At 36.7% G+C, this 14,329-nt stretch overlaps 2 protein-coding genes and 1 pseudogene across 2 annotated transcripts; 2 read left to right on the top strand and 1 right to left on the bottom strand.

Moving 5' to 3' along the window:
* The first annotated feature begins 2,192 nt into the window (after window positions 1-2,192).
* Window positions 2,193-4,033, top strand: LOC125214934. The gene is made up of 2 exons (XM_048116174.1): window positions 2,193-2,424; window positions 3,620-4,033. Exons 1-2 carry the CDS (start codon window positions 2,292-2,294, stop codon window positions 3,886-3,888), a joined length of 402 nt encoding a protein of 133 aa, XP_047972131.1. The 5' UTR covers window positions 2,193-2,291; the 3' UTR covers window positions 3,889-4,033.
* Window positions 4,034-5,405: 1,372 nt separating this feature from the next.
* Window positions 5,406-7,949, top strand: LOC125202582 (adenylate kinase-like). The gene is made up of 4 exons (XM_048101009.1): window positions 5,406-5,765; window positions 6,098-6,238; window positions 7,156-7,428; window positions 7,595-7,949. Exons 1-4 carry the CDS (start codon window positions 5,490-5,492, stop codon window positions 7,736-7,738), a joined length of 834 nt encoding a protein of 277 aa, XP_047956966.1. The 5' UTR covers window positions 5,406-5,489; the 3' UTR covers window positions 7,739-7,949.
* A 523-nt stretch (window positions 7,950-8,472) lies between these two features.
* LOC125201462 lies at window positions 8,473-13,432 on the bottom strand (annotated as a pseudogene).
* Between the last annotated feature and the right edge of the window lie 897 nt (window positions 13,433-14,329).

The raw sequence follows: 14,329 nt of genomic DNA, 5'->3' as shown, positions 1-14,329 counted from the left end.
CCGCCCACCTCCTCCTTCATCGCCACGATCTCTCCCGTTTTCTCGTTCCGAGCTTTGTACACCACACCGTAAGTGCCCCGGCTGATCTCCTCCAGAATCAAGTATTCGTCGTCGTTCGGATCATCGCTCGAATACATGTAGTCCACCAAATAAGCAGTTCCTAATCCGGCCATTACTGCCATACCAATCAATTCCAATTTCGAAACACAACAAACAAACTCAGATTAATTTTGTGAAATGACCGGATTGATTACATATATACTACTACGATCAAGCACAAACTAGGTTTAGAGTTGTATTATATACCTCTCCTAATCCTATTACAACTCATTATGCTCTTAATTAGGGATAAAGCCGCGTGATTGCTTTTGTTGTCAGGAGATTAGATTAGTGGATATAATACATTAATTCAGTTATGGTAAGTAAATTTAGGATAAATCTCCAGGGGACCCAATATTCACGCATCATATCTTCCATAAGTAAACACTATATTAGTACTCCTCCGTCCCATGTTACTTGCACTTTTACTTTTCGGCACGTCACAAACTCCTTACATTATTTATAGTTTAAGTTAGAATTAATGCATTTAATTAATATGTTAGTTTAAGTTAAGAGGTCTTTTATTAAGTGACGTCTCATTACACTTAAAATTCTAATTTAATTACACAAAAAAATCAATCTCAAATTTACGGCCTAAAATGAAAAGTGCGAGTAGCATAGGACGGAGGGAGTATTTAATATGGTCTCTGAAATAAAGAAAATCTCCGATATTGTCTCGCTTCTTTCTATAACTTTCCAGAATTTCATTTTTTATTTTCACTCTTTTCTCGAAAAAATCTTTTTTCAAATTGAGATATATATTGTTTTCTTAAAAAATTATAATGATAATTGCAATATCTGATCAGTTAGTTATAAGAAAATTATAAAATAATAATTGTAATATCTTGATTTATTGTTTTGTTGCATACATGGAAAAAGTACGGTGTCACATACTTGAGTTCAATTATATTATAATTAAATTTCAGAATATAATTTTTAATATAATCTCTTTATGTCATAATTTTCTATATCTGATTTTTGGATTTTACCATAATTATTGTATTTCATATCTTAACTCATACATCTTTACTTTTATTTCTCATGAAGGTAAAGCAATTAACTATCAATCCCTAGCTAGAAGCATAGAAATGATACGAATTTAATCTATACTGTATAAAATTTGAAATTAACTAAAAAATTATCATTTTATAACATTAGAATTAATATGCCAAACAGAATGTCATTCTAACACTTAAATCTTTTAAAAACGTCATTAAATACCACTACAAAAATGCTCATTTCCGAGCGCCAATGTACTCGGTGTATAAGCAAAAGAGTGTTCAGTATTTTCCAAGAACACATTGTGCTTGGTAATATGTACTCGGTAAAATCTCTCTTTTTTTTTTTTTTTTTAGTTAACCTAGTATAGTGTCATTACAAAATATCATAAAATGTCATCTAAACTTATAGTACTACTAATTCATTTTAAAAAAATCTAGGATGTCAATGATTTGAATTAAATTGACATTTTTCGGACAGCAATTCTAAGGTCCGATTCAGCCCTGCATTATCGGGGAGGTGTGGGCCGCATCTGGTACATACATGCAGGGAGCGATGTAGGGCCGTGACTGTGTGGTGGTCTTGTGCGTCTTCTCCGCACATTACAGCACGGTGGACCCTCAACTCACAAAGTATAAAGAGAACGTGGCTTTATCGGAGATGCAATGCTGATCAACATGTATTCAGTATTCTATGATGCTAGCACAAAATATATTGTCGATTACTAAGGAGAACTGGCAAATGTTAGTTGTTTAGGTTTTTGATTTAGTGATAAAGTAATAAAGTCTTTTTGTTATGTTTACAATTTTTTATTTTAATTAAGTTGTGGCGTGATGTTGTTGAAGTTTGAGGAAAATAACGTATGTAGACTGTTGATGGAATATGGTGAAAATTTTGATTTACTGATGCTCAATAGTTCAATGATAAATTTAAACTATAAAAAACCGTCACAACTAAAAATAATTTAATTTATTGATCCATTTACCGATTTATTTATGCATTTTTTTTCTGGAAAAGTGTTTGGATGTAATTTTGTACTACTACACCAACAAATAATTTTCCCAACAATAATAACCAACTTAAATCGCAGTGTGGGAAATGCGATTTCCTCAATCACTCACTCCACACCGGTTTGAAGCTTATAACCAAAAATTATTCTGCGGCTGAAAATTGCAGAATCCATTGAAGCAGCCATGGATATTCGACTTCGAATCGGAAGCCTTTATTCTCACACTCGTCTCAATCTCACATCAAATTCCAAATTTCTGAAACCGCGCTGCGTCAGAGGGCCGCCTCCCCAGCAAAATAACGATAACACTAACAACGGTAAGTGTACCCACACTCATATTAACTTCACCCGTTTTCACTGAATGCTAAATCCTGATTGCTAGGTGTTTGTTCGAGGACTCAATGATTTGTTTTGTTTGTGTTTGGGGGTTTGATGGGTTTTTTTTGGGGCCTAGCTAGTTTTTTGCGTGAATAGTTGCGTCGATTTGATGGTTTGTTAGGTTTTACTGATTTTGCGTGTGCAATGTTTGATTTGGCTGGGAATAGATTTCGAATTGCAAGGAGCCTCTGTTATGGTGTTCTTGGTCCCTTTGTTCAACCTACAAATTACATGGTTTACAAAAACATAGGATGCCTATCAGTGAGAATTTGAGAAGCTTAATTGATCTTGATGCACTTTCAAATAGGATTATCCATTGTAGTTTCACAGCCAAATAGGATTATGTTTTCCACTTTTTCTTTATAAGATGTTGCATTTGTCAGTGTTTGTTTCTCTAGGAACACCAAAGTTCTCTAGGAACCTTATTTAAGACGCTCAAACCCTCCCAATTGAGTCCTACCATAGTAACTTTCAATGTAGACACGGTACAAATCTTGCTCAATGCTGAGTAAACTTATGCAGTGTTGTGAGTCCAGAGATACTGTTCACAAGACTTGGATCAGTAGGTTATCGTTATAGGCTTCATCCCCTTCACGGAAAAGAACTTAATTTTATCCAAATGTTGGAATTGTTTTGGACCTAATGTGTTGATGCTAACGGTTTCTCCTGGATACATGTGCATCCGACAACTTTTCTGCGCTTCCGAATACATTCGTCTGCTGTGTTCCTCTTAAGTAAAACATTCATTTGTAACTGTGTCAATTTATAGTAAGGTTGATGTATTTATTTGTGCTTGTGTTATATTTCCTCCCCAAGGTAATAGGTATGTGAAATTTATGTGTCATGTGAGTGGAATATAATGGTGATGCATCATAAACATCAGATTTTCTCACAAAGATCATAGCGCAGGAAACTGTTGGAAAATGTATAGGAGGTACTGCCACTTTGTGAACAAAACATAGATATACATCGGACTTGCCTTTATTTTTATATGATTGATAACCTTGCCAAAGCCTATTATGTCCATCTAGAGCTTAATGGTCTGGCCAGAACTTAAGTTCATTATGTATTGAGCCATAAGTTTCTGAGTAGGATGGCAAGACTAGCGAAGTAGTTACTGACATCTTTTTGCAGAAGATAAATCCTCAAGAGACTGGGATAAAGCATGGACCAGCTTCAAAAAGAAAGGAAAGAACACATTGTTCTCAGGTTTCTCACCAAACAAATACGTGAGCTGGAACCCGAGGCGGTCGGAGTATCCGCTGTCGGAGGAGGTGGACCCCATAAAAAGAAGCGAGAGATCGAATCTTATGCTATGGACTAGTCCAAGGTTTACTCTGTTTGGAGCGATTATCATTGTTACTTTTCTTCTTGTCTATACAATTCTTTACCCCCTTAAATGAACCCTTTCATCTTCCAATTCTGTAAATTCCTTCTAGTGGAAATATTCTACATTTTGCTACATATATGAGCAAAATGAAAAAAAAAAACTCTGGATGGTATGATTATTTACTTCAGAGATTAAAAGGTAACGATTCAGTTCAAACATCTTAGATGTCGTATCAAGATTTCAAGTAAGTGTAATGCTTGTTATTTTCAATTAGCACCACTGACAGACAGAAAAGAAATAAACCAACATCACTTGAAGAATCAGCTTCTTACACCATACTTAGCAATATATATGGTGTAACAACTGGACCAGGCACAAGGAAATTATAGCTCATATCTCTCTCCCTCACGTGCAATGCAGCTTTCAGCGGAGGTGACTGTCCCAATTGAGCAAGCATTCTTCGACCGCTGACAGGCTGAGTTAAAAATGGGTGTAAAGCCTTGACTGTACTGCCTAGCCCAGGATCACACAATGTCAGCTGGTTCTTTCATCTCTAATGTTGTTTCGATAGGCTAGCTTCCAGTTCGTTTGATTCATCCATGTCCAGATCATCATGATCATCAACATCATCGTGAATTCATGATCAGTTGCAAGCCACACAACATCCCAATAGATCAATATATGATTAAAAATGACATTTAAGATTTGTTACATTGTTGGAAATTTCGTAGTAAAAAATTGACACAATCCATCAAAATTTATGAGAAAAAATCAGAAACTACCTACATTAACAAAAATAGCGGCTATTTTCCTTTAATTTTGCCACCTTAATTTTGATTAGAGTGAAATTACAAATCGTAGAACTTAGACTATATAAAAGTTGATTACGATTTTGACATTTTGTACTCCCTCAGTAGTGAAGTCATTTTCATATTTGTACGTTCCATAATAGTTGAGTCATTTTCCTTGTTAGTAAAGGTCAATACATTTCTTCTCGTTTTATTTACTTTTTCTTACTTTATTCTTTCTTTATTTCGCTATCTTTTCCATTTCCTACTTTATGCTTCTTTTACTTAATTCACTTAGAACATCCGCAATAGGCGGAACGCACGCCCTAGCCACCGACTAGTGGCTCGAGCGTTGCGGACGTCCGCTATTGGACTCGGCGAACGGGACGGACGAACGCACGGTGGACGAGAGCTATTCTCTTTTGATTCCGTATTTGTGAATTTGTTTGATTGGCTAGGGCGTTGCTAGTTCTAATACTAGCCGATTACTGGGTCGTAGAAAGTCCTGATGCTGTAGCAGACTATGAGAAGTCCCAGTGATGTGGCAGGAAGTGTTTTTGGCTAGTCCTAATACTAGCTTATTTGCTAATTCATGCTATTGCGGATGCTCTTAACATAATTTTTCTTGAATTACATGCCGAAAAGAAACGTAACCACTACCGCATAAAGATGGAGGGTTATACACGAAATAGCTAAATCTAAATGTAGAAGGTTATTTGATCCGGAAAAGAATGCTTAATCTAAAAATAGAAAATACCGAATCTGAAAGGAATCTCCGCCGTTTGTAAAACATAAAGCCTAGAAAAAAACACGACACATCTCCTTTTCTACCCTTCTCGATTCAGCTCGAGCGCCGCCGGCCAAACCCTCGTTTCCACCACCACCAATGGCGGCTATGACCCGCCTCTTCAGATCCTCATCGGCGGTCTTCTCAATCCGGAGGTCCCTCTCTTCGGCGGCCGCTACCGAATTCAAACCCCAGCCCTCCCCTCCCCGTGTAGATCCCAAGGCCAGAAATGTCCAGTGGGTGTTCCTCGGCTGCCCCGGCGTCGGAAAAGGCACCTACGCCAGCCGCCTCTCTGTTCTCCTCGGCGTTCCGCACATCGCAACCGGCGATCTCGTCCGCGAAGAGCTCAATTCCTCCGGCCCTATGTCCAAGCAGGTGTGGTGCATTTTCATGTGGTGATGTTTTGGTTTGTGCTTGAATTTATTGAGTGGGATCGTGGAATTTGAATGCATATGTTCTGTGATTTCAAATTTCCAATTATGTTTTGGAATACTCACAAAATAACTTGGGTGAAATTTGTGGAGTTTGAGATGTGTTAAAAGTAGTTGGAAAAAATTGACACTCTAGTGAATTGTAATCAAGTTTATAGTTTTGGTGCAAGGTTGAATCTCCCATGCTGTGTTGTTTTTGTTTATGTCTATTTAGTGTGATGGGAATTGGTGTTGGTTGAGGTTGCTTAGCTGAATTGTTGGATCTCTTTGTTGTAGCTGGAAGAAATTGTGAACCAAGGCAAACTGGTATCGGATGAGATAATTATTAATTTATTATCGAAGAGGCTTGAATCTGGAGAATCCAAGGGAGAATCTGGATTCATACTTGATGGTTTTCCTCGCACAGTTAGACAGGCGGTGAGTGATTTTTCTTTGTGCAAATTGAAGCGGTTGTGATATTTTATGAAGTAGGTGAAATCAGTGACTACATGATATGATAAAGGTTTTGTTCCAAATCGTAGTGGTGCTAGCATCTGAAGCATTGTAGTGGAACACTCTCACTTTAGTTCAGGAATTATTGCTTCCCTGCAAGTTTCTTCAAGTGATTTTCTGAACTGGGTCGAAATAGGAGAAGAAGTAGGATATTTCTAGTTATTAAAGATATGATCATCAATGGTTCTCTGAAAGACTTAATTCATTTACTCCACATGAGTGTTGGAATCCAATAGGAGTGTTATTTAGCATTTCGTGGGAGGAAACAACCTCAATTCCATGAAAACACTATGGTTTGAAAGACCTCTATAGTGTTTCCTCTGCGTCATGTGAACACACTTATATTGGCACGATTGTGATTGTTTAAGATATTGCATCTCTCACCTGGTAGTCTTAAAGCTGCATTTAATGCATTTTTTTAAAATCATTTTTCAAAATAATGTTTGTAGCTCAGAAGTTCTGAAAACTATAGTCACTGACAAAGGGCCATTTGCCATTTATCATTAACCGAGAAACATGACAATTTTATCCCTCTCATGCTACACTCATAGTCATTTTGCTATCAAAATTTACTTGTCAATATTGTCAAAAGAATTGAAGTATAGTCATTTTTGTTGGTCCCAAATGCTTTGGGCTATGGTGGGTAATCGTCAGAAAGGATATGTACTCCATATCCACTTACTTATGCATTATGTGTTTTTCTAACAATATACTCCACTCCGTGAATGTTGTGTTTTACCACCAAATATGTTCTACCCAAATTGGCAGTTTTTCCTCATTTGTGTACAAATTTGTCTGTTATCTATTGAGATGCTGAGTAACTAACCTTCCCTATTATGCAGGAAATATTAAATGATGTAACCGACATTGATCTGGTGGTAAATCTGAAGCTTCCTGAACAAGTACTAATAGATAAATGCCTGGGAAGAAGAATTTGCAGTCAATGTGGGAAGAACTTCAATGTGGCAACAATCGATGTCAAGGGTGAGAATGGGAATCCAGACATATACATGGACCCCCTTCTCCCTCCTCCCCACTGTGCTTCAAAGCTCATTACTCGTTCTGACGATACCGAAAGTATTGTAAAACAGAGGCTAGCTGTGTACACTGAAAAGGTAGTACTTTTTTCCCTTCCGATTTCACAAGTAATTCTTGGGTTCAAAAGTCCATCTATTTAGTATAACCTTGTAGAATATCGTTTGATCAGTCTTGTGATCACGGCCTTAGCTTTTACTTCTAGTCCATCTTTTTACTGAATTCAATTTCCTTTGGACAATGCAGAGTCAGCCGGTGGAGGACTTCTACCGTCGTCAAGGGAAACTGCTCGAGTTTGTTATTCCCGGTGGTATCCCAGAGTCATTGCCAAAGCTGCTGGAAGCACTGAACCTTGACGAAAACGAGGAGAAACAGTCGGCGACAGTATAGGTTTTCTTGGCATGTGGAGTTGCATGCTTCAAGTTTTGCAGACAACAGAAGTTTTGATATTTTTACACAATACCATTTATTCTCGACATGGGAAAAATAACAAAACTATGAGTGCACTGTGCAGTAATGCTGGTGAACGGCCTCTTTTTCGCTTTCCAACTACTATGTTGTAAGATTATTTATCGATTGAGGTTGCGGCAAGTTTGTTCAATTTTTATCTCATTTTCAAGTGTAATAATTAAATCACCAACATGTTAAAAGGGTACTATATTCGACATCCATTATTTATTAACAATGTTTTTGACATGGGCAATTTATTTATTTCTAAATTGCTGTGAGTATGTATAAATGTTACCATCATATGTATGTACATAACTACACGTAAAATCTCAAATTATCGTAAATAATTTAATACAGCATTTGTTACAATCTGATTGTTTTTTTAATACTGTAAATACCACATTGATTGCGAACAGCTATACCAGGCACTATTAAAATTATTTGGCCATGTTTGTTTGCTTTCTATCACTAAAGTCTAAAATGATGTCTTGCTGATAAAAGGAAAATAAAGTTGATTTTCAATAATTTGTTACAAATTCATATACAGTAAGCAATTTTCACGAAAGAAATACCTACTATATTACAAAATTGGCATTTTAATTTTTTTTTTGTTCTAAAACGTATTAGTACCATACTCTCCAACAAGTAGTCTCTGTAAATTGTGATCAGATATGTAAAATCAAAATCTTCAAACATTCCAGATAACGGACATTGTTTATGACCTCATCGTCTATATACAAACTTGAACGATCTCAAAAAACTGCAGTATGCATGAGCGTTTCCCTTTCAATTTCATCATTTTCTAGCAACATAAATTTCACTATAGTTTTTGTAATTTTCTTCTTTCTATTCTTGCTGGTGGCCATCGCTATTTCCGGACACATTATTTCCTGTATCATCTTTCCCCTGTCACGATAGTTTGATTGTTTTCATCTACACCCACATATAAATAACATATCCGTATCATCATTCAAGCCTGCTTCTGTCTCGTTTTCTTTTACTATTGATCCACGATCATGCTTGAAGCTGTATAACTTAGTTGCGAGACCTTTAGGATCTTTGAAACTTTTACACCCTTTGGCTCGTTCTTTGAATGTCGAAACTACAGATGGCCTATGCATCTGTCTCAGTTCATGCAGTCGATCTTCAGTAATGGCCAAGAAACCCATACAAGCAGTTAAGACAAGTTGGCTGCTATCAAATGTGGAACCAGTAAGTGTTTGCAATAAAATTATGACGTCTCCAGCATCCTTCGTTGTAACTAGAGCGGGTCCTGTATATCAAAGCGAAAATAATTCAATGTCTCAAACTAAAACTATTCATAAAATATGTAACATGTACCATATAAATCCATCAAAGCAAGTGCAGTTCGAAAGAGCATGACACGGTTTCCTTCAAACAGGATCACATCCCACACTCGAAGAACTGAAATTAGGGCAAGATAGTGTAGAGTTGAGCTATGTTGGGAAGTAATGTATTTCAGCCTGTTAAGTGAAACAATAAAAAGCACACCACCACTTTCCCATGGAAGCGTGCTTACAAAGATTGATAGGAACCAAGGCCCAATATCCATGCCACTTCAACTCCCAAGTAATCAAGATGATTTACTGCAGCCAACTGGAATTGATGAGGGACTTGTATAGCTAATATGCGTAACAAAGCCATATGAGAAAAGTTTTTAGCTTTTTGTATAGCAAAAACCTAGTTTAGGGAACCTTTCACGCATCAAGTCCTCAAAAACAAGCTGGTCAACCTATGAAGTAACAAAAATTTAAGGCTTCTGTTAACATGAGCACGTTCCAGAAATGATACTTGTCGAGACGCAAACCTGGGATTCTATCATTTCTTGTGAGAAACAACCCTCAAAGTAATCATCGATTATACCCACCAGTGTCCTGAAATGTTTGTGAAAGACTAGTAGATAAAAATTAACCCATTCATTATTATTTCTGCATGAGTAGATGTTGCTGTAAAAACAAATATTTTCATTTATTGAGACAAGGCAGATGACATGACGGTGGAGTAACAAAGATATAGGAACCTTAAGAAACAGAGTAATATATGAGATGGTCATGTGTTAAGATAAGAGAACTGCCAACATGCCATTTGGTTGGAGACATGAGTTCTTGAAAGGGAAGTTCAGGCATAACTACATATGATGCTCAAGTACAGGTACTGAGGTAACAGGCAACCATCTATTATTATGAGATTTCTTTCTTAAAGATGAATATGCATGGTAAACTTATCCAATCTATTGTTTTGACGGAATGATTTCACAAAAACCATAGGATATTTAGAGCTCCTGACCATCTTGCATGAAGAACTGGAAGTAAATAAAATGTATCCTTGCATACATGGAAACTTAAGTAAATCCTGTTAATAACAATTTCAATGCATAAACAGCTCAATCTCCTATCAATAAGAATAGTGTTGATGGTTAATGAATACTCTCGAAACAACATAACAATGGTACTGCTGGTTTTGTAGCACTGAGATAGTAATTAAAATAAGATAGAATGAACCGTCAGCTTCTGCCAAAATATATTTTGAATGTTTGGTTTACTGATGAACTACTTTAGCTCAAACTTGTCAAGCAAAAATTAAGAACAACATTCGTACTTCCTCTATTTTAGTATTTCAATAACAAAGGGAAAGGAAATTATCCTAGAGGAAATACCAATAATATCTACATGATGATGATATGATCTTTTTCCCTTCCTAAGTTACCAAAGTTCATGCATGTCCAAACAGGATGATGTAAAGCTTGAAAGTTACCAGAAAGCATTTTCCTCTGGCATCATCAGAAGTAATAAGCCAGCAAAAAAGTTCATTGCCTGAAAATGTAATGGTAACAAAGGAGAAAAACTGAATATAATAATAAATAAAATAAAAAATCTTAGTGAAGTTCGACTTAATTATGCAGAAGCAAGAATTCATCTTGCAAACAGAGTATGTGAAGAATATTACAACTTGTATTCTCCCATCTTGTTACAGGACTTGTATTCTTTTTTTCAGCTATGCTCTCGTAACACTAACATTTTTCCACGATGTTTCCGATGACATCCAGATTACAGAAATCATCGGAAGTTTTCACTGCAAATAACTTTTATCTACCAGTTTCCTAATTTGTAACTTTTCCTTCTACTTTAAAACATATAGATAGCATACACCTATATGTGCTTATGAAAGTAATATTCTTGATTATATTATAATAGACACAATTTTTCCACTCTCTTCAATTGTTAATGTTATCTTCTAATACGTACATTTGGTAAATCATCTTGCTAGATGATAAATCACATCCTGCTTCTAATTTCTTCTTCAATGTTCATACTTCACCTCATACCATATCTATGTGAAGATTTTTTTTCATCTTTTTTACTTGTTCATTTCACTCCAAATACGATAACACTAAAGCAGGCACTCACCTGGCAATACCCAACTGAGGGATTATGCAGAGCATATGCTGAGAGCACACGCCGCAATGAGTTCCTGCCATTTTCATTCAATGCAGGATGGCCTGGAAATGTTCGAGGCAGATCCTGAAGCAAGCAGACAAGAAGATCAGTCTTTTAGAAACAATGACAAGGCATGATAGAAATAGCCTTTAGTAACAGAATGTTGACTCCAATTTAAAGAGAGAACTAAAATGTTCAACAATGGATGGAATTCTATGCCAAAGTTAACAAAGTTAAAGCATCCATCTGGCGGGATATTGCAATGGAAGACCATCCTAGATGAATCCTAAAAGAAGCAGCACCTACGAATCAAAAAGATTGAACGATAAAGTCCAGGAGCCATGCAGCTAACGACCTTCTCAATCTGCTTCTTCAACTTTTCTGACAAATCACATTTCTTCCCTACAGATGCTGATTTATCATGCTCTTTGCCATCACTACTAGAATCACATTCTACAGCCAGCAAATCTTGGTAATATCTATCAACTCGGCGAGTTCTAACACCAACAAATGCTTGCCACACCTGCCCAGTTCAGTGCAAAAACATGAAGAAGCTTTAGATCTTGGAAAGTCAATAACACTACATTTGGTGCAGGGTAAAACTGTACCTCCCCTCTAAGGTCCTTAGGTACTCCTAATTGAACAAGGGATGCTAATTCTTCTTTCCCAGGGAAACTGGATTCTGGGGGTAGTTTATCGCTGGAACTAGTTTCTACTGTAGGAGTGTCTGTATTATCAGTTCTCTCACTGTCGAGTTCAGATCCTCCACTATCTACCTCGTCTATTGATGGAAGGTCATTATTTCCGCATCTTATCTTTTCACGCTTCATGTTCCCATTTTTCTTTATTCGCAAACTCATCAAATGGTCTAAGGAATTTAATGATGAACTAATATCAGCCCATGTCTTCACCTCACGGGGCTTTGTAGGTTGGTTACTTGGAGCTTCATTGGGAGGTAAACTTCCCTCAGACCTCTTTTCACTTGAATTCACATCTTCTCCACTCACATTGTCAACAGCAGTGACTTCAGAAATGGCAGCAGATTGTTTGGCTGAATCATCACTTTCCTCAGTAGCTATTTCACCGAGATCACGTGGCTGCTCTGTAACCTCAGAAACAACAGGTTCAATGTCTTCTTCCTTAGCATGACTAGCCCTTGTAGACTCTTCTTCCTGCACAAGAAATCCCTTCCATTTCACCAATCTCTCCTCTTCTTCTTCCTGGAATATTACGTGTTATTGTTTTTAGTGGAGCACGAGTGTGACTCTACACCTGTTTTCTAGACAGAATTTCTTGCACTCATCAAACAAATACGATAAATAACAAATAAAATCTACAAAGGTCTGTAATGAGCAAATGTAAGAACTCAAGTACAAGCCACCACAAAACACAAAGAAAAACTGAGGCATATTGGCATTTCACCAAGAAGATGTACACGGATGGGATTACCTTGTAGATAGTGGCGTACTCTCGGTACCTATGGGCATGTTGAGGTCTCACAGTAAATCCATAGGTATCCCTGCCAACATTTCACACATGCGTATGCTTGTACATCATAGATACATCCTCATCATTGAAATTGTAGAGCTAGAATAGATCTTAAATTAATCAGAAAAGGAATCGACCATAAATATACCTGGAATCATCATATAATGTACGCTTGCTCAACAAGGACAGCAACATACTTGCCAATAATTCTAAATCTAATACTACCGCCCATAACGCTCTACTTTTCAATCAAGCCACCCTCCAATACAAATACCTTCCAACATTCCCTAATTACACTCCAGATCTCTTCATGAACTCCCTAAATCTGACCCTAGAAAATCAAAATTTAATCAATACGGAAGGGAGAAGAATCAGATGATGATAAATTTACACTCAGTCTCAGACTTCAGAATCCTCTAATGAGCCTACAATACCAAACCAAAACAACGCAATCAACATCAGCGACTATCCGAATTGGTGACAAGTCTCTCTCTCTGGAAAATGAAGAAATTCCAAAAGTTTCGAATCATGAATTCAACGGAAACGCATAACTGGAGCTCATAGGTTACAGAAATATCATACCTATAGAGCGTGAGCATATTGCATAGACGCTATACATTGACTGACACAGAGTGCAGTTTCCGTAGTATCGATTGATCATCTCTTCCAACAGCTAACTGATTTTCCCTCTCTTTCGCGCCCTCACTTTCTCTCTCCATATTCCATTTTGAGGTGCCCAACGGTTGAAAGCACTGGTGTGCGTTGAATTGGGTTGGGCCGTCTCATTCTCAATATTATGTAGTTGGGCCGTCTCTTCATTCTCAATATCTCCTTCGCAATATTGAGTTGAATTATCATTCAAATCTATAATTCCTGCTTCCGTTCCTAATAATTCGTCACCATTAATCCGGCATGAGTTTTAATAATAGAAAGTTGATTGAAAAAAATTAATGACAGATGTGTGCTACTTTTATATATTAGTTTTATAATAAAATGTAAGTGATAATAAGTTAGTAGAATGACACTAAAAAAATGATAAAAGTGAAAGGTGACAAATTTTTAAAGATAAAAGAAAATGGAAATAAATGACAAATTTTCATGGACGGAGGGAGTATTTATATGGAATTTGTGAAATTTGAATTCGGTCACGAAATTCCTGCAACTAGCTCATTGCTATCTCTTGAACTTTATTCATTTCCCTATTATGCATATGTGAGCTTGATTGATGGGGTAGAATACAGGTGAAATCATGTGAGTGGAATTATTGAAGGGGGTAAACTTTGGTCAATGTAATAAAGAAAAGTTATAATGTAACAACTTATGCTCCACGTGAATGAAAAATTAAACAAAGCAAAAGTAGTTCAATATTGGTGTAAATAGTAATGCTCTTAACTTCTTAAGCTTGATGAGCCAAAAAAAAAAAAAAGGCTTGAGCTATAATACATGTCATTTAAGAAACATGGGCCGATTCCCAACTCTTTTCCTGAGAAATTAGTTATAGGTCTATGGCACCAAAATTATCGGTTAAGCAGTTAGGCTGCTTATCTAGATGTTAGGATGTTTTGCAAAGGCATATAGAGCCAAT

This window comes from Salvia hispanica, chromosome 1, assembly GCF_023119035.1.
Source record: "Salvia hispanica cultivar TCC Black 2014 chromosome 1, UniMelb_Shisp_WGS_1.0, whole genome shotgun sequence".
Classification (NCBI taxonomy): domain Eukaryota; kingdom Viridiplantae; phylum Streptophyta; class Magnoliopsida; order Lamiales; family Lamiaceae; genus Salvia; species Salvia hispanica.
Note: the sequence above shows the minus strand (reverse complement) of the source record. Positions and strands in the feature narration are given on the sequence as shown.